At 33.5% G+C, this 21,414-nt stretch overlaps 2 protein-coding genes across 5 annotated transcripts; one reads left to right on the top strand and one right to left on the bottom strand.

The window, feature by feature from the left end:
- Positions 1-752: 752 nt before the first annotated feature.
- Positions 753-21,140, bottom strand: LOC122576612 (serine/threonine-protein kinase OSR1-like). Of its 4 annotated transcripts, none has more exons than XM_043747193.1 (13): positions 20,929-21,140; positions 20,669-20,756; positions 16,373-16,939; positions 12,411-12,539; positions 7,848-8,191; positions 6,612-6,724; positions 6,235-6,485; positions 5,522-5,687; positions 4,822-5,057; positions 4,552-4,666; positions 4,203-4,468; positions 3,533-3,719; positions 753-3,456 (listed from the first exon to the last, which is right to left on the bottom strand). In XM_043747193.1, the coding sequence occupies exons 3-13, from the start codon at positions 16,420-16,422 to the stop codon at positions 3,379-3,381; spliced, it is 1,935 nt and encodes a 644-aa protein (XP_043603128.1). In that variant the 5' UTR covers positions 16,423-16,939; positions 20,669-20,756; positions 20,929-21,140; the 3' UTR covers positions 753-3,378. The 4 variants fall into 4 exon arrangements, with proteins under 4 accessions (XP_043603128.1, XP_043603126.1, XP_043603127.1 ...); XM_043747191.1 differs by having other exon boundaries at positions 5,513-5,687; positions 20,929-21,139; XM_043747192.1 differs by lacking the exons at positions 20,669-20,756; positions 20,929-21,140 and having other exon boundaries at positions 5,513-5,687; positions 16,373-17,853.
- Positions 9,650-21,285, top strand: LOC122576619. Its single transcript, XM_043747205.1, has 5 exons — positions 9,650-10,837; positions 10,966-11,100; positions 20,175-20,399; positions 20,472-20,621; positions 21,019-21,285. Exons 1-5 carry the CDS (start codon positions 10,835-10,837, stop codon positions 21,184-21,186), a joined length of 681 nt encoding a protein of 226 aa, XP_043603140.1. The 5' UTR covers positions 9,650-10,834; the 3' UTR covers positions 21,187-21,285.
- Positions 21,286-21,414: the final 129 nt, after the last annotated feature.

Genomic DNA, 21,414 nt, shown 5'->3' with positions numbered 1-21,414 from the left:
TGTCGTTTAACTGGAGCCCACTGTATCAGAACTGGAATGAAAGTATAGAAGCTTCAGAAGGTTTATATTTCAAACAGCCGCGCGCATGCACAGTAAAGGCGAAGAATTATTCTAAATTTATTCTAAACATGTGTTTCTTGAAAGAAAATTCATTATATTATTACATAATTTAATTTGAAACATTTCTCAGCTACAAAATAATTATAACAAAATATTTCAGTTGTAAAAAAATTACAAATCGGTAAAATAATGTTATTTAGAAGGAAAATGTGAAACGAAAATCAAAATACAAAGAATAAATTACAATATTGTACAATAAAATATATTATTACAATAAAATACAAGAAGAAAAATGATGTAAGAGTTATTTAATAATGAAAAAAGGTTCAAAAGTTTGAAGTATTATGAGTTATTCGCGGTAAGCTACGTGCATGCGCGTTTGGTAGCTCTGTTCCGCAATCCACAGTAAGCACCGAACATCGTAATGGGGAGGAAGTTCTTCATTTCTCTTAAACAAACATTCTATCTTTTCGTAGTCTTCAATACATTTTTATACTAGAAGTAAAATAAATTATTTTCCTCATTCCTCGTTTGTGATATTTAATGTGTTATATTATTGTTTTATATGTATATTCTAACCTTTCTTACTTCATACCAAAAGATTATATTTAATTAATTTTTACGTAGCGATAGCCAACAAACATGTTTTACTACTTAAAGCATTTGAATGATATCAAGGTGTAATAAATCTGTTTAAAAGTTATGAATTGCTTTATTCAAGTTTGATTATCCATTTCTCACAAACAATTAAATTCTTTCTAATAATTCTATAAAAATAAAGAATCCTTGAAGACAGAACTATTTCTCGGTCAACTGTGTTAAAATGCATTGCTCTTGTTTAATGATATGCATTACTGCAAAAAGAAAATGAAATCCAACAGGAGTTAACAAGCATCAATAGTTTTTCCATAACAATTTTGTAAGCAAATACGACAATTTTTCTCGTGAAATACAAAGGAATTTTGTATTTTGCAAGTGGTTTATAAAAATCTACCGTTAGACGTTTTTACAATAGATAAAGGAATTCTATTTTAATTAAAAAATGTTATTCATTCGTTAGAATAATTCTAGGCTTTATTTCATTTGAAACCTCCTTTTTGTATTGTTTTTCCAAGCAATAAATATTTCCATTTCTATGTACCATCATCTTCATTTATCGATATATCTATAATATTGCGAAAAATATTTGTTTCCTTTATCAATCTTACAAGAGTCACTACGTGGATCAGAAACTCGCTTAAAACCAGAATCACATTATTTTAAAACAAGCTAATTACAATCATTTATTTGCCCTGTATAATTCACATACATTTTCATGGTTCTATCAATCATATGCAGAATTAGTTGCGTTTATATTTTATTTCATTCTATTTAATGTGATTCCAACACAATCTAATTTACAACCCCTTGCGTCGTTTATGTCTTATCAGGCAATTTTTTTACATCAAAATCAATACACTATTAAGTCTCGAGACCACTTATTTCGGATTTTTAAAATATAGCTACAGTTTAGTAAATAAAAGGATGCAAAACAAAAGAGAATGAACATTAATATTATATTATTAACGAAACATAATACATACTGGATATATCATGAAAAGTTTTCTCTTTTACGTATAAATTATTGAACAATTTTTGAATCAATTGTTTTTGAAATTGATAAATAATTTCGAGCCTGACCAGAAAATAAGACCTCAAAGGGTTATTACAAACCATTCCTAGAATCTGTATCTATGAGTGCTTTTCTTTAAAATCACCGATAAGGACGTGTGAATCATAATTTTCCATTTCTCAACCGTTTGTTTCTAATGAAGCTACAAAATAATAAATCCACTATTCGTTAATTCTATTTAATTAAGTACAAAACACGTTTCTTTAGTACTTTCGCGTGTTCTACGATCCTGTAACGTGAAGCATAAGGAAATACGCTAAACGACCTTTACATCGTACAGGAGGAAAGACTGACAACTGCTTTTTTCCCGCTTTCTCTTTTTTCGTTTTTTTCTTCCAGTACACGATATGCATTCGACCATTGCGCATATTTTTCAAGAAGGACTAAAAAGAATATATATATATATTCATGTGATCGTAGTGATTCATGTGTATATATCCAATGATATATGATATATATATCATTTGTTTGTCTGGCATTTCAAATAAGTAAGTCAGATGTGTTTTTAAGCACCTTTCGACAGTTCGCCACTCCTTTACTTAGTTATTTGAAATTCTGTCATGCCCGCTTATGCGAGCCGGATAAACCTAAACTCCTCGAGGAATTCATCGACTATTAATATTTACACAGGAATTAATGCAATAATATGAGTGATATAGGTTGAATATATGAGACTACAGCCATTAATGATTAGAGCAAGTGAAAACTTAAGCCAGTACTATATTGTTTTCTCCTCTATCTTCGCAGGTTCAGAACCGAACAGTTGGCAGAATTGGATCAATACTTTTTCACCACAGAAGCTCATCGCGAACTACCCTTGATTATTTTCTGTCAGTTTCTTTTTTCCTATTAATATCAGCATTCATAATCTATTCTCTATTTTCATAAGACTGATAGTTCTGCATGTAGCTTTAAATGTGCATCCAAGCAGTCCATAAACAATTCTATTCATTGTCCTGTATTTTCTTTGAACCATGTATGTAAGAAGTACAGACCGCGAATGCCTTATTGAGAAAATGGGGTTCATTGAGAAAGAGATAGAAATTAATAACGAGGTCTCTCTTTCCTTTTTTATCTGCTAGAAATAAATATCTGTTAGAAAGGGAAAGGATGACCGCGTTAATCCTCAATTGGTATTATTCGATTGTAGTTGACCTACAAAACTTTAGGATTAGTTACTTAATTTCAGAATATTCCACGCTAATTTTTATGGTATATTTTACGTCATAAAGACCATCAATAACATATGTAGTGCAAGGTATAAAATACACAAATCAAAATTAAATACTTTAAAACTAAATATAATCAGACTTAAAATTAACCTTTGTTTCCTATAATCCAACAATATCAACTGAGGGCTAGGCATTTCTTTTCCAATACGGGTCATATTCTTCATTTGGCACTCGTAGTTTGTATTTCATATGTTTATGGTTAAAACTAAGGAAGTGAAAGTAGCAAAAGCCGTGAAAAAGCAACAAACGAATAGTAGAATTGTTTTTGGTAGAATTGAGTTTAAGAATTGGTAAATCCTTTTTCTCAAATTCTCAGATGTCGAGAGAATCCATCAGCTTTTGATACTTTCCATTCTCTGAACTGACGTTTAAGAATGGTATCCTGAGAGATTTCGAGAACTTCCGTGTGTTGCTTTAATCGGTGATGGAGATCTGAGCAAATCCTATTAATGCCTTGTCGTCCGGCACTTCGTTCGCTGCATGACCAGAATTCTGAAACAATGTCATTTACATTGAACTATCGTTTGATCTTCCTAGCCTCAAAATGTTGCTACGGAAGAAGGTTTACCAGTGAAAACGTTACAGTCCGCAATTGGCCGGCACTGTCTATGAGTTTTTGCAAGTTTGCAGCAATCACGACGATATCCTTGCCGTCAACCAACCCTGCACCAACTAGCTCCGCCGCGATTCCTTCGGCGGAATCTACTCCAACAGCGAATTCGAATCTGATGTCGTTAAGCTCTCGTTTCTGGTTTCTAAACAGGAAACGATTTTCTATTCAATAGGAGATTACAATTTAGGTACTATTTTCATTAAAATATTTTACATTATGAGAAAAAGATTAAGTTAACAATAGCTGTGAAAGATTAGGGACTGGGTAGGAACGTACTCGGATTTGTCTTCAAGGGTGAAATAGGTTTCAGGACGTCTGTAATAAAAATATAATAACGTAAAATAAGTGAAAAAGGAAATAGAAATTTATAGGAGAGAAAATGTTTTAATTCTGAAATGAATATTTTGTGACGAATGAAGACCACGTGAAACAAATATGATACATTCATTTCAATTTTGATGTGGAATTGGTTGAGTATATTGAATTTTTAAATTGCTTTATTATAAAAGGCGAAAAATGTGAGTTAATATATTCTTTATCAGCGGCCTTGAAATTTGAAATTTAAAAAGGTTGCGAATATAGTATTGAAATTAAAAAATGGTAAAATATAATTAAAAAGATATACCGCAATCTTAGCACCAAGTTTATAGGAACATTCGGCTCGGTGGCTTGCACTACAATGTGACTTCGTGCTGACTTCACTTGTCCATAAAACTCCTCTTCTGGTTCCTCTTCGGTACTAGATGCGTTTTCGATCGTGTTAACCGGCAGAGCTTCTTTTCCCTCATCGCCACTAGACGCGCTACTGTCTTCTTCCTCCGAAGACCAAACCCATTCTCCTGTAACTGTTCTGTGTAGACGACCGGATGTGCCGGGTTGTCTCTTTGAAGCCTGGAATAAATACAAAAATAATAAAGTATAAATATAAATTATAAACTACTGGTTTATAAAAATTTAATAAGGAAGAAATATACCTTTTGTACTCGAGTTTCGAGACTAGGACCACAAGCTACCAAAGTCTGCTGTAAATACTTTTTATCCTTTGCTTTTTTGAAGAATGGATGTTTCAGCAGCTCTGTTGCGGTTGGTCTGTAAAATTTCCTCATTAATATTTATTGTATAATTTTTCAGTTTCTTTAATCCACGAAGAACCAACATTTTATTTGTAATTTTGTTTCAGTCAATTTATTACTATTGTTTGGCCCTTAATAGATTAATAGAACAATTTTTCCAGTAAAATTAACCTCTTTGTTGGGTCTTTTTGCAAGCAATCGACAATCATTTTCCGGAATGTTTTTCCATAAGCTTTGTATTGGTCTTTATCGTCGGCGGCAGTATCTAAAGTTGGTGGGTCATTCTGCAGAGTTAACATCAGCACCTTCATTGGTGGATACTTATGGTATGGAGCTGTACCACTGGCCATTTCGATGGCAGTGATGCCAAGCGACCAAATATCTGCTTTGAAATCGTAGCCATGGTCCTGCAAGGATATTTGCATATCATAATTGATTTTACAATGTACGCATTAAATCAGAATGCCAATAGCGGGATCCAATCATGCTGCTCCAAACAGTTGCATGCCTTTTATTTTAGTAATATTGAAGAAAAAAGATTTTGTAGTTAATAATAAATAATCTGATGGACAAATAAAATAATTGTTACACAATTTACATGCTCAAAAGAACATACAAAAATTTAAAAACCCAAAGATTGAATTTAGAATTTTTTAAGTAAGCTAGAGTAGTCTTGTGAGAATTGGATATAATGTGTTATAATACATATAATACATATAATGAAAAAGGCACTAGTTATTAGGTTAATACTAGATATTAATCTCTATGAAATAAAGATATGCAATTTCAAGAAGCCTACTGAACAGAAAAAGATAAATATGGACATCAAAAACGCAGGCTAAGAAGATGTAATGTTACTTTCCTCTCTCACCTGCTCCATGACCTCAGGTGCCATCCAGCAGGGTGTGCCCACAAACGTGTGTCTGACTTTTTGCCTGCTTAGATCTCGACCAGTTGCTAACCAGGCACTGACACCAAAGTCGGCTATCTGCACGGTGCCATCTTCTCCTAGTAGGATATTACCGGCTTTTATGTCCCTAATATTATTCTGTTATTAAAATTTGTCTATATATTATCTAAAGAATCAAATACATTCAGTTTGCACTTCATTAGGAATTATTATTTCACTTTTATTATTATTATTACTGATCTCCAAAATTTTTTAATTACTTCAAAAACTAAAGAAGTCCAACACAACATTTTTTTTACGAATAAAAACATGTTAAATCTCCATCGGCAACCTGAGCCACTTGTGAATTATTTTAAAGTGAATTATTTTTATTACGAAATTTTTTAAATATATGACATAAAAACTGATTGTATAGTGTAGTAAAGACTTCAATAAGTATTCCAGAATTTCTTTATACTCTAGAAGCCTAGGAAAGTAATAAGATCAGGCTTGGATATAAACAACCCAGTATATCCATGGAGAGTTAATATCAATGTACTATAAAACTGAATAATATTAAAAAACAGTAAGAATTTAAGGAAAATAAGAATATCCAAGATACTTTGCAACTTAAACGTTTCGAATTAATTTTCCTTACATAATTTCATAAATCTAAAAGGAAATTAATAATATACCTGTGGATTTGTCCATTACTATGGAAGTATTCAAGGCCTTTGAGTACTTCTCGTAAGACTGTTGCTATTGTAGCTTCATCAAACACTCCATGTTTACAGTTTGTAGTCCTGGTTTTGTGTTTGATAATGTCCAATAGGGATCCACCTTCTAGCAACCTGAGTACGAGCCAAAGCTCCTCTTTCACGACGAATGACGTGTAATATGTGACCACATTCTCGTGATTGCACGAGGACATTGCCTGTATTTCTTTCTGTTAACAAAAAGAAATTTTAAATAATTTAATATTTTGAGTAATTATGTTTTTTTCCATAGTTCAATGTATATTATCAAATAATTTTTCTAATTCTTCTTCAATAATATGTAATGTAGAAATTACCAGAAGTTCGTCCATGCTTGTGTTCCATTTTTCTAAATTTATTCTCTTGATCGCGCATTTTTCCTGCCGTGGAATGCAAAATGCTGCGTGTACTACGGCGGTTGCACCAACACCTGAAATAAAACGAATTATTATACTACACAATTTTAAATGAAGAATATAAAAATTTTCTGCAATAAAATGTACAGGATGAATCGAATGTTTGAACAGTCGATGACGTAATTATACGTCATCACACGTCGTGTCGCTATCATGACGTAGTATTCTGTAGTATACTGACGCAGAATATGTACGTACTTTTCAAATTACATCTCTTTACCCCGTTTTTAAGTTTTTAATTTTTTAAGGAAAGAATGTATTATTTGATTAACAGGTTTATAAATTAAAAAAGAAAGACTTTTTTATACGGAAATTTGTCTATCAATTAATGACAACATTAAATTGAAACTAATATTTAATATTTATACTTCAAAAGTTATTGTATGTATAAAAGCTGTATTAAAAACTTAAAGTAACAATCATTTTAAACATTTATTGAAATAAAAAATGTTCTTAAAAACCTAGTATAAATAACAGAATAAATATCTCAAAACTCTATTTTTAATACTCCAACAAATTATTATACAAGAGTTACGTTAAAACTTAACCATTGAAAGTTAATCATTTGAAACACTCATTAGAAGCAAAATGTTAAAATAATTAATTATTTTTAAAATATATTCGAAGTAATGATATCTTTAAAAAAGCTAGTAATAATTCTATCTACGACAATTTATAAATATATCTGAAGAGCTTCTGCGAGTATTCTACGTATACATATTACGTTAAAAATTACTGGATCCGTTTCTGAAGCAAGTTAACTAGGTTAGGACGTATCGGACACCGGTATACGTGCCTTGGTTGAGAGCGAGCGAGACAGTAGACTTTAAACATAGGTGTGAGAGAGATAGCCGCGTAAACGCAGACGGGGACAATGCGTCAATTTAAACCTCATTATTGACGATCGTAAAATCATCGATGTTTCAACATATTCAATTTCAAAACGTCGCGTTTTTAAGTAATGTTTCGTTTAATGAGCCAAATAACTTTCTGTGTGCATAATGTCAAGAAACAGAAGTAGCTATTCATTCGGGACCCGGTAAGAGTATCATGATGTCGATCCGTATTCTGAAAAATCTCATAAATGCTTTTGTAGTTGTAGTGGATGAGGGAAATAGCGAGGTAACGATTACTCACCAATAACCTCTTTGAGCTCATAGTCGTCCTTGGTGTTCGGCCAGCCCTGCACGACCGTGGTAGAGCTCGAGGACGCCATTTTGTTCGCCAGCGTCGTGCCAAGGCGTGCGTGCTTGCTGGTGCCTCGGGTGCCCCGCGCGAGAAGTAACACGCCGCTCTTTAAACGTGCGCTACCGCTGTTAGGTGCTTTCGGCTCACGTGGATCTCGCGGTTCCGCGCCTGCGCGTTGATGATTTTTCGCCGCAGGTGCGCCCGTGTTGTTCTTCGGCGGTGTCGACGCGCCGAACGACTTTTGCCGGAAAATACCCGGAGAACACGACGGCAAAACGTCTGGCGAGATTTTCCTAAAATTTAATGAAATATTTCATGTTTCATAAAGTATTTGTTTTTATAACTTTACTGCAATCTTTGGATTATTGTTTACCCATTGGTGTTTTTTATGGCTAAAAATTTCTGAATAATCATAAAAATCCAAAGAATTTATTTAACCCTACTGCGATCCTTGGGTTATTTTCGATTCATTCGGAAATCACCCAAGAAATGGTAAAATCAAATTTATGAAATACTAAAAATTGTAATATCTACATTTTATTATAATATTTATTTTAAATATAATATTTATTTCGAGGAAACTAGCATAATAGAAAACTCAAGAGCCACAACAGAGCTAAGAATCTGCTTGCTGTAAACATTTTTTAAAAATCTTTTATATTTAATTTGAAATAGAATTACAAATATTTGATCGAGAAGATATGTTGGAGTTTGTTTAAAGGTTTGTTTCGGTAAACAATGCACGAATTAGGGACGGACTGTATTAAGGAGGCAATGACAATGTGTTTATTAAGTCTCAATTACATGTAATGTTGTCAAAATAAATGCGTCGACAAAGCGTCGACGCAACCTACGCAAGCCCCAATCTGATTCATTAAGTCGATTGGTCTTTCTTAGAGAAACCAACTACACGAGCAATAAATTCTAATTCAGAACAATTTGCTGATCCTAAAGAATTTTCTTTCTGTTTTCAGTACTTTCGCTATTGTCATTATCATTATTTAAACAAACTCATTAAAAATCCATCCTAAGGAATAGAAAATAACTCTTACTTCACTTACATACAATAGCTAGTGTATTGATACATTATATGATACTTTATAGAAAGTGTACCAAAAACACTACAATACTCCAATATCATCTCTTTAAAGTTCACATCATGTGTCAATCAGAAAATGAAAAATTTTATTAAATCACAGGGTAATTTAAATGTAATTTTAACCCCATTTCTGTTAAAATAATTGTATTACGTCGGTGGAACCGCATTAACGAATAGATTCTAATTCAAAACAATTTACCCTAGAATAACTTTTTTTCCAGTACTTTCCCCATTGTCATTTCCATTATTTAAACAAATTCATTAAAAATCGAAAACATTAAAACACTCTAAGGAACACAAAATAACTTTTACTTCACTTACATACCATAGCGAGTGTATTATACACTGTAGAATATGTATTAGAAACACTACAATACTCCAACGTCTCCTCTTTAAAGCACACATTGTATATTAACCAAAAAATGGAAGAAAATTTAAATGTCACTTTAGCCCCATTCCTATTGAAATGATTCTATTGCGTGGATGGAACTGCATTAAAGAAATTATCGAAATAAAATTAAACTGTATGACCTTTTTCTAACCCTGTTGCGACATGTCCTGTCCTCTTTAGAATGCACAATGTATATCAACCAAAATATGGAGGGAAATTTAAATATCACTTTAGCCCCATTCTTATTGAGACGATTTCATTACATGGGTGGAACTACATTAAAGAAATTATCGAAATAAAATTAAGCTGTATGACCTTTCTAAAGTTGACTTTCCTGTTGTGATATTTCTATCGGGGGTTTACTCACGTAAGTGTCGAATAGCCGAGGATTAAAGTTTATCCGACATAAGCACTGCAGTCTGGTGCGCGGAATCCGTCACTACTGTCGAACAGTTGAAAAGATTTTTTCGGCGAGAGAGAACGAGAGTCGCGTGATACGTGACCGCGATATTAAGGTTAATCCTGGCCCGTCTGTCCAAGTCCCACCATAAACTCGGCACGCTCGTCGCGATTAGTAATTGAAGTGCTTTCATCATTGTTCGCGCGTATATCGAGAAGCAAGTTAAATAGAGAAAGAGGAAAGGAGAAAAGACAGAAAGAGAGAGAGAGAGAATCAAAGAAATGAGCGGGAAAGAGAAACAGGGATGCCAATCGCGGCACAGTCGAAGAAAACAAAGATGGAAAATGAAAGAATAGGTTAACACGTTGACTGTCGCACGAATTTCCTATATTTTGACCTAGGAGCCGCAACAGATCGAAACATATTATGGCATAATATTTAATTTTTGTAAAATTAAATTGTTAATTATTGTATTTGCACACATTTTTTCTAACAATATTATTTACAGACTGCGGATTTTTATTGCAAATACGTATTTTTGTAAATCTAATTAAACAAATGGAATCTAAGTAGAAATTTATTTCATCCACTGAATATTATAAGAAGGACCATACGTTGGATATTTTGTATATAATGTGCATTTTTGTAATTTCAAATTTTCTATATAAAAGAACAAAAATTCGCAACCTAGTTACTTTAATCATTCACGTTATTAACAGTTTGTTAGTTTATGAAATTTATCTTATTTTAATTACTCTAAGAAATTTGGTAACTCATGACCAGCGTGGTAGTTAACGTATTAAGAAGAAAATAGACGGAAAATTGTAAAATTTGAAAGTTTAGGAAAGAATAGGAAATCAAAGAATAGAATTGGTGTGTTTCTACGGGAGAAAAGGAAATGTATAAAGGTTAAAGATGGAAAATATACAAAAGAAAAGAAGAAAGAATTATATAATTAGGGAAAATGACAATATCGAATGTATCTTTCGAGCTATCGATATCAATATCAGGACGTGTCAATCGACACGATTAAAAAATTCAATTAAATGGTAGGCGATCAAATAGCTACGTGGAGATATTAGATTTCAGTATTTGCAAAAAGATCTATTGTCGATGTTCTTTGCTTTTGAAATGACAAATGACCTAATGCGATCAAATCCTGTGGATGATATAAAAGAGCTTGATAAAAGTTGAGAGAGCAGTGATCTGGCTCACGGCTTCTAACACAGGTGGCTTTTTGGACAGCGCTATCGTTGAAGCTAGACAAATTGAAGATTCTACCATTATGCATCGATTATGTTATATTACCATGGTAAGTACTCACAAAATATACTAGCAATTTTATAAAAAATTTTATTTCAAATTAAAAAATTTTAAGTTGAAAGTTTCAATCTTCAAAGTTTGTGCTCACAAAATTACAAATTTATAAATTGTATAATTTCAAACCTAGAAACTTGCATTCCAAAGTTTAAAATTTCTAAACTTGGATTAAAAAATCTCAGATTTCAAAATTTAATTACCAAAGTTGCAAATGCGAAGATCTCACATTTATAAACTTTTATTAAAAAATTCCAAACCTCAAAATTTAAATACCAAAACTTAAATACCCAAGTTTCGGATTAAAATATTTCGAATTTTTTAATTTGAATCCAAAATTTTGATTGTTCATAATATAAACACCAAAACCTGTTTCATACTTAGAAGTATAATTTTAAATTTGAAAATTTGTATTTAAAGTCTCATGGAATGGAAGTTATAGCGAGGAATAACAATGTACATTGCAAAATGTTTGCACTTTTGCGTACATAATCGTATCCTATATATATATAACATGCTGGCAGCTTTAAACACTTTAATTATCATGGATGTACTACTACGTCATTAAGAAAACTTGCGTTGTTTGCCATCGAACCATTAGTACGTCTCCGTGTGTTCACTATGCCCATTCGTAATAATTCATTTAGAAAGACATTAAACGCACTCGTTAATTTGTAACGTAAATATCGATTAAATTTAGCGTTTCCAAGTTTAAATTTATTGTCGCACATATAATTTTAACAAGCATGCAGACGATTAACGTAATTAAATGAAAACAAATCAAATCGGCACTTTAACTAGACATATGGTAATCGCCTTTAAGATTAGTTCATAAAAATTTATCGATTTTACAATTATAATAACTATGGCTACAATTTCAAATACCTTTCAATAGAACAAGCAACAAACAACAATTCGAATATTTAACATTTCAATAATTTATATTAATAATTGTTTCTGAGATTTATAATTCCGCTTTATAATTTAATAATTGTGAATACAATTTCAGGTACGTCTATGCTTTTTAGAAACGAACAACAGTTTGAATGTATCTCAGATTTCAATAAGTTCTGTTGATATTAGAAATCCCTAGACCACTCTCCAGTAAGCAAAACCGGTCACGTGACCACACGCGCAACAATCCATCATTATTAAATAACCGAATAACCGTCAATGCTTTCGAAGTCGATGCAACGCTATTTAAAACGAACCTTCTAAAACCACAATTGAAACGAATTGTTACGTGGGCAGGGTCAATGAAATTCCGAATTACACGAGCAAAATGAGAACAATGCTGGTACTCACCTATTTCTCCCGAGCACTAATGTCGTCAAGAACCTGTTGTCTTGAAACTTCAATCGTTCTTCTTGTGTAGACATAGGCGCCGCGGCGCCAAGCGTGCCTGTCTTACGTTGCCTCATGCTGCCCGTAATTCTGCGAACAAACGAACGTCTAAGTTACACCGGTTGCATGCTGCAGGGGTGCCTCGCGCTCGCGCTGAATACATTTGTTAATTAATAATTACACTGCTTAAATTTGTTAATCAATAATTACGCTGCCCTCTCTAATGAATATACTACGGTTTTTATACAAATTCATATTGCTGAGAATATAATTAAAAAGGTAGAATCTTAGTACGAAATTATTTTACTCACTAAGTATTATAGAGAGCAATACACTTTGGATATTTCATGTTTTTTTACATTATATGTATTTTGTAAAACTTCGGAAATTTCATATAAATGCATAAATATCCAGAATCTGCTAATGAGATATTAAAATATAAATGGAATTATTTAACTTTTTCTACGAGATTATTAATATATTTATAGTTCTAAGATTCTTTCGTTAGTGTTATTGAGATATTTTTATTGTAATATTCTCTGAACTTTCTCCCATTTGATTGAATATTGTTGAACATTGTTTGGAATTTATATTGTTGAATATACAATATATTTAGTTTTTCATCTTTCAATATTGTTGTAATGGAATAGGAACTACAGAATGCTTTTTCTGTCCTGGCAACATATTATTTGCATTCGTCCAGAACGCTGACTGAGGTCCCCGTGCTGTCAGCGTGTGGAATATTTCTAAATTGGCGGTCAGTCGATTGTCACCTAAATACCTAAATGGAATAATTGGAGCTGGATTGGCCTTACCGGCTATTTTTAGCCAACATCAAGGGGTAGCCCCTATCTGGCTACCTAAAAATAATCTCATAGCGAATGGACCTTTGGTTGTTTTCAGTCTGTGTTCCTAAGAAATATTTTAAATATCCTAACATATGATAATAATTCAACATTTCCATCGATTTAAAATGAAACAGAAGAGGTAAAAAGTAGGTAAAGTTAGGGTCAAGGTATTCAAAGATACAGAACATTATAACGAGTCAAATATCATGGTTTTGAAGAATAATCCTCATTTTTCGAATAGCTATTGAATTTTCGTACACGTCATTCGCGATTTGCTAATAGGATTAAATTCGTCCTCGCGAAAATGTCTTGCTAGCATGATCTAATTGTCTCTTTAAACACAAGGTACTCGTGTGCATTCCTTCTTAATATAGTTATACACAAGCTCGCTGTCTTGAGTAAAAATATTCCCCAGCAGATTTTCCCTAGCAACGGGAAGTTTTATCTTAAAAAAAAGTTGTCACCAAAATGTTAATTAGACTCGTTGCATTCTTCAGATATTCGATTATATCCAAAGTATTTAAAAAGGGGTAAACAGTTACAGAAAAGAGGAAACGCCGTATGGAATTAGTATTAGCAGAAACTATCTTCAGCAAATTGAGTAATTGTATTTATCGACTGTTGATAAAAGAGTCAAAAGAATTGCAAACAACTTTTTGCCAATTTGAGCAATAAAACTAAGTAATTCTAATAAGTATCAATTAAAAATAGATGAACATGTAAAAGAGACAGAATGAAGAAATAAAAATTTGAGAGGATCATGCGAGATGAATGTAGGTAGAGCGACACGTCGACTATAAACTTAAATTAAAGTCGCTGTTCTGCTCAGGAAATGAAACTTTTAACCCAAATAAGATGCTCGTGCAAAAGCTGCGACAAGCTTTGAAACAGCTCTATAACGGAGAAAGAGAAAAATTTCTTTACAAACATTTATAAAGAGAACTATACTATTTCCAAATATGACAACTAAACAATTTTAGTTTCACAAAAATTAAGTTCTAATTTTTTATTAAAGAATGTAAAGCGAGAAATTTACATTTTTATTGGCTAAGTCACAGTGGCTAACTAACCGAAAGGAAATGTATAGACTCCAGTCTTACAAAGTGGAAAACAGAATGATTAGAACACTTGCTGCCTTATGACTGGCAACATGGAGCGAATAACGTATTGAAACAACAGTAAACACATCACGTAGTATTTTAATGGGATTCTTGCCACGTGGTTACCACTTATGACAAAGAATTTAATTGATTTCCTAAATTAACGAGTCTAATAGCCTCTTCTCTGCTAATCGTTCCCGTTTACAAGCCGCGTCCCGTCCACAATTTCGTGTTCTGAATTGCGTGCTAGCCGGCTATCTTCTCCAATTCCTCAACATTTAACAAATGAAATTACACAGTTTTTCAATTGAAAAATAGTCCATATTATTCTCTAATTAATATGCTATAGTGGAATTTATATAATTATATATTTTTTACTTTTTTATTTGAATAAAGTTTACAAGTTGATCACTTTGACTATTATTCTCTGTTTAATATATTACAGAAGAATTTTTATAATTGTAGTAATTCTTTTTATTATTTTGGTGAATAATTTTTGATGAAATTTATAAGTTAATGACCTTGACTATTGTCTTCTAATTTTATGTCTTTTAATTGATAGCACATTCAACTTTGACAGTTGAACGTAATGGTATAACGGCTATTAATAAATTTAAATGAGGCTAATACGTTTTGCAAAGTCCCAGTAAACAAGTGTGTCGACTGTCCACGAGAAATTCCCGGCAAAAACTGTTCGAAATAGGTCAACACTTGCTGATCCTTGTCAATATTATCAAAGAGAGCACATGTTTGTGTTTAATTTTTTCTTTGACAGCAGCAGTTACGTGAACACTTATTCTACTGTTCTTTTTTTTCATAATTGATGGTACACGGACATGTCTTTTTCAGTATATAGATAGTTACTTCGTGCAGGCACATTAATTCTTCGAACAACTAAAAAAGAGAAAAATATTATAAATTTAGAGAAGGAAAAATGAAGAATAATTTGAAGCAAAATGCCAGCATAATAATCTTATGTCTATCTTAATTTCTTAGATACCACGTGAATTTATTGAAACGACTTTGCATTGAGACCAAGTCAAGTGGCGTACACGTTTCAACAAACAATCTGATGATTTTAGATTAGATGACCCCTGCCATTATTCAGTTCCTGATTTCTTTCTATTCGTTCAATTTCTTAATTATGGACGAATACCATAAATTATAATAAATCATAATTTTTAACGATGTTCAAGATGTTTTTCTGAAGAAAAGAAAAAGGAGAATTTGAGTGACCAACTGCTTAAGTTCTGTCTAACAGTATTCGTCAATGGAACCTTTGCTCAGGAGGTCGAGGGTCAATTGGTTATTAACTCAGACAGCAGTAACGGCTATTAAACCGTTTCACTGTCATAAAAATTGCCGTAAAAAAGCGAGGAAATCACGTTCTTGCACGAGTCATCCCAAAATCAGAATATTAAAAATGCGACAATCAAAACTGTAGCAGATTATTATCCATTCCTCCTTAAGAGTATCAAGTATTCCTCAATGTAGAGTTCTATGAATTCTGACGTAATTCCACTTTGGTCTACTTATGCTGAGAATTTTACTAGAAAGAGAATTAACACTCAAATCACCAATGATTAAAGTATAAAACGTATACCAATGAAAGAATGAAACCTACATGCCTATTATCTATATACCTTACAAAGGAAGAGAAAATCTCTCTAAAAATTAAAAACTGTAATCATACATCAATCATAAATAATCATTTTGTTTAAATAATTCATTCATCCTCCAACTACTTTCAACGATAAACACTAACAATTTCTTAGAAATTCTAAGCAAACAGTCACAATAACGCCAGTGTTCCCATTTGCAACCAATAATACTGCCTTGAAGCATAAACTGCCATTGCATTCCATTTCCACCCAGTTTATCTTCATCATTGGGCAACAAACAAGCATCAAAGCATATAGGGAACAGAAAGCACATCAGCTTATCTGAAGTTATCTCTTATCTGCTTATATCTCACCTGTCGGACGTTGACTTCACAGATCCATTCGCGTACAGGTCGGCTGCCATATCAATCGTGCTGGTCCACTCACATCTCCCTCCACTTGGACATGTGTTTGTTCCAGAAGAAGATATCGGTCCGAACGATTTCACCGGCTGTCTTTAGACAGCCAGAAAAAAAAGCAAAAAAAAACAGTTCACTAACAATGGCCAACCTTGACCGAGTTCGTTTTCACTGGACCAGTGAACCGATCCCAAAGCACGATCACGTTTTTGGACACCCTTACGGGAATCGTCATGTCGATTTCTTCAATGATTATAATGATGCAAATGCTCCTTTCACTGTTTCTTCTTCTACGATATTGAGACGAGTTGGAAGAAGCACACGTTGGAAGAACGCAATTCGGTGGATACCGGAACGTGGAGTAGCAAAAACGTCACTGCTGGCAGAGATGCAGTCGAATCGTCCTGAGTTTGTCGTCGACTGAACTATGTCAGACGGGGGCACTGTCAATTGGATAACTACCTACTACACAGCGACGTGTAGAATACGCTTGATGGCGGTCCGAGCTGACGACCTCCCCTCCTGAAAGTGTTAATTCACTTTTAATTTTGGCCATTTGGTGAACAATACTTTAGTTTTAGTTACTAGACTATATTTTGAGCTATAATTGCTATTGACTTAGGGTTTATGATTTATTATTGGGAGAAGAAGGTTTTAAGGCACCGTTAGAAAGGAATTTCTATTTTTTGGATTTCTAATCACTGGACTATGAATATTTATGCATTTATGGGGGATTTGAAAGTAGAAAAGTGAGGATTTCCAAAAATTCCATGATTTCACTTTCCTAATTACATCCATAGGAATAAAAATATCAATCCAAAAGAACCTACAGTACAGGAATAATTTCTAAACAGAAATATTAAATTAAATGGTCCATTCTCAAATTACAGTTAGAGTGCCTTTGGAGAAGGTTTATGGAAGTTTCAATGACTTGGAGTATTTTCTTGACATTTTGATTAATAACTCTAGTTAAAGAGAAAAGAAAATTAGCTTGATATTTAAAAATGATCAAATTTGTTGTTTAGTGTTAACCAGTATAGTTGAATGTTTTATTGTTTTCAAATTACTCCTCTGTTTTTGCTAGGTGAGTACTATTCCACAGTCAATTTAAAGGCAGAGTCACAGAGATCGGCACGGGGAAGACCAATTTATATCATACGACGCGAAGCACATCAGCTCAATCACGATCGACCTTGCTGACCGGTTCATAATCTGTTTTTCGCGGGACTAACATCATCTTCAAAGATTCGTCAACACACTACTCTGATTTCTGACATCACTAACCAATTGATCGCGAGACTAGCTCGATTAATCCTCTGTTAAATTTCAATTAATGATCTTCATTGAACTAGTTTAATATATCTTCACCATGCTGCTCCTGCCGTAAATACTTTAATACAATTCCAGTGAATATATTGAAAAATTAATTTTATATATTCTTTCGTATATTCTTTTTTTATAGACATGTTTATTGAAATGATAAGTCATGAGTTTTTAATGATATTTCGTGACATCATGTTGCGTCATCGTTAAAATTTAAGCATTGACGGAGGTCTCAGTCAGCGTTTGAGACCCATCAAACTTGATAAAGCATAAATCGTATGCAGAGGGTTCTACCAAGTGGGAATGGAAGTGGAGTGAATCAGTCGTTTAATAATGTAGTAACTGACAAAATGCCAGTACGATTGTCGATTATTGATGTTTCACGTTTTTCGCAGCTTTGATCCTCTGGACTTGATCTCTCAATATTTCTCCTTACTATAACAGCCAAAATCTTCATTCTGTTAATACAGTGTAACTACATTTGTAGCTAATCCAATTCTCATTATGCATTTCGTAATTTCTTGAATTGCATTCTCTATAATGTATCTTATATATATATATATATATATATATATATATATATATATATATATATATATATGTATATAAGCTGTACTGTATTAGTGTTATATATATTAGGATTATATATGTTACGTCGCGTGAAACGGTCCGCGCGACGTCTCTAGTTACCTGGCCGCCAAGGGTCTGTACCGTTATTCAGACCTCCAATAGACCTAAGGACCCACCATAAATTTAGGCTTTTAGTTTACCTTTCGTCTTAGTATTCATAACTAACTCCCATTAGTTTTTTAAGGGAGTAATTTTTTAATTCCTGTAAGTAATATCGGTTTATGGATGGCTCCTGGAACAGTCCTTAGGTTTATTATGCGTTCGTACAAATTACGGAGAAAACAAATATTTCCCTAACGGGAAAGCTGGTTTTCCCCATGAACAAGGTCACCCACAAGCCACGTTGGTAGAAAGCTTCCTCCTCCTACCTTCAGTTATTAACTTTGGCTATAAGCAATGGGCATTGCCGGTCGTTACCCTCACTTTCCTAACGAAAAGTGTGAACAACGAATCCGCGTCCTTTTAAAAGGAACACCCGCACCGAGCTTTCCTCCGTAATGCTACAAGAATGCACTTCATTGTTTTTACGATACTCGTACAGTTAAGTACCTGACTTGTTCTCGACACGAGAGCACTACTCTCCACTCTCTTTCTCAAGCTCTGGAACAGTCAAATTCTCTTCCTCGGTTCGCATCCGTTAATCACTTTGTATCTTACATAACGTCTTATCCATATTGTATATAAAGTTGTTGGAAATACATATATTTTATATGCTGTTAACGCGGTGTTATATCAAAACAATCACCCCTATTATCTTAACGGAAATCAAGGGATCGATCAACTCGTGCTGTCGATTATTATAATCGTAGTGGGAATTTACGACTCCCGTTGACATGATATCTCGCGAACGCGTCTCCCCGCGATTGGTCAAAAATACAATATATATGTCGGGTTCACGTTATGATTAGAGTTGGGGTTAAAACATAGAATATCCACCGAGCGTAAAGAAACTATGTAGCTCGCTAATGCGACCTCGTGAGAGAGAATGACTTTCCGTCACGATGATGCTGCAGAGGAAAACTATATTGCGGTGTGTCTAAGGACACGAGATCGTCGGATTCGTGGAGCGATGCCTTCGTTCGGAAAGTGAGGGAAATTAACGTTGCTGTTAATTGGTCAATTTGAGAAAAAGAGTTGCTAGCGGAAGCGTCGTACGTGAGAAAAGATTTCTCGTATCTTCTCGCAGTAGGTGATAGATTTAGGAGCTGCTAAGACTAAGACTATTTATCAGTTTGAAGAACCTCAACTAAATAAATTCTAAGATTTATAGCGGATCCGGCGGGCTAGCCGGAAATATACTGTGAAGATGTATCGACATCTGATCATCACCTTGTCCAAAGAATGTGGTCCTTGTGTAGCGAGCCACGGGACAGAAACTGTTGAAGTGTTTACTGTCGTGTGCCGCTGCTATATTTTTTCAAGGAAAGCTATACTGTTACTCTATACCTTTGTTAGGTAAACGTTTATCCCTTGACCGCGGTTACATTCGGCGACTGGTTGTCGCCTCGAGCCCAAGCTATCACAAGTCTCGAACAAATACAATCGGATTGAATGACAATTGCTTAATTACGGCTATGGTAGAATCTAGATTACAATATTACGGGATTTTCCCAAAATTCCAAAGGGAAGGCTTCGGTGTCCTTTCATCTCCGACATATACATATATATATTTCTTTTTTACTGGATAATTCATATTTAAAATAAGGAAATTCATTTCTTAATTGGAGTAAAAAATAGAGTGGAAATTTGACAAATAAAAAAAAACGTGAGTTCTATTTTATAATTCCTAAAATTTTGTTTATAGTTTGCAGCTGTAGGAGTGTTAGGGATGGATTCTTACGATCTCTACAAGAAGTGCAACAGAAGTTCTCAGGAATTAAAGAAACTGGATGTCACACAATATCATGATCCTAGATATTATCTTCCCCTGGGGCGGGACCTCTTCCATCTACCTGAAGAAGAATATATCGAAAAGCTTGAGAACGGGCAGCAACGATCCCTTAATAGAGACAATAGAAATTCATTGCCTGTCAGTCATACTGTACTCAACAAAGAGAAATAAATGGAAAGCGAGGTCTAACATTTTGTACTTTGTCTATAGGACTATCATAGTCTATGTGAAACTGTAACGGAAGCAGTGCGGCTAGATGATTCTGAGTACGAGTACCAACCGCCTCTTTATCACGAAGTTTACTGTAAAAGTTACAATTTGCTAGATAGCTTGCAACGCGCCACGAATCCATCGAAGCAGGTAGATTGAAAAATAAAAAGGAAATTCGATAGTTTTAGCAAAATTACCTCAAATTTAGAGTATATGTAAACTTCCATTGAATAAAGTACTGTAGTTAGTAATTTAGGTGTTCCTCGAGTAGAGAAAGTCTGGAATCTGAAAGAAATGATTGTTTTACTCTCATAGTTGTAATATCTGAATGAAATTGTGAGTGTACAATAGTTTTTCTATTTGAAGTTAATTTAACATTTTAGAGTGTATTAGGTTTTTATGATGGCAATTGTCAACAAATTAATATTTATATCTTGTAATAACATAAAATATTAACCTTTGCCAATGACCAGCCTTGGAAGATCTCTGTAGAAGTTGAAGATCTCTTGTTTCTGTTCTTGTATTAAGTGAAGCATATTTATTTCAGAAATGCGTGCATAATGGCTTTCATTGCGTGCAAAGAAGTAAAAGCTTGTTATTGGTAAGGCGGCGATGGGAGAACGAATGTTGGGAACCTTACGTCAAGCAGATTGCCAGTGGTTGTGATTGCATGTGGCCAAAATCTGCCCTAGGAGATATAACTAATCATTATTAGTCTCCAATAGTCTATGTGTAGTCCATAGGTGAAGCAGAAAGGTTAACGATTAAGGAATGGAAAGATAAATTCTTCTGGCATCACATTTCAATCCATTGGTCACTTTGCAGTGGTGCAGAAGATAGAATCATTATGTATATTATGAATTATATGTAAATTTGTGATCTATATTATTTGTTAGTTAAAGTTGTTTATTTCATTGTTTTTCTTTTATGTAGCTATAAGTGC

Source organism: Bombus pyrosoma, linkage group LG16 (assembly GCF_014825855.1).
Source record: "Bombus pyrosoma isolate SC7728 linkage group LG16, ASM1482585v1, whole genome shotgun sequence".
In the NCBI taxonomy this organism is placed as follows: domain Eukaryota; kingdom Metazoa; phylum Arthropoda; class Insecta; order Hymenoptera; family Apidae; genus Bombus; species Bombus pyrosoma.
This window is presented reverse-complemented; position numbering and strand designations above follow the sequence as displayed.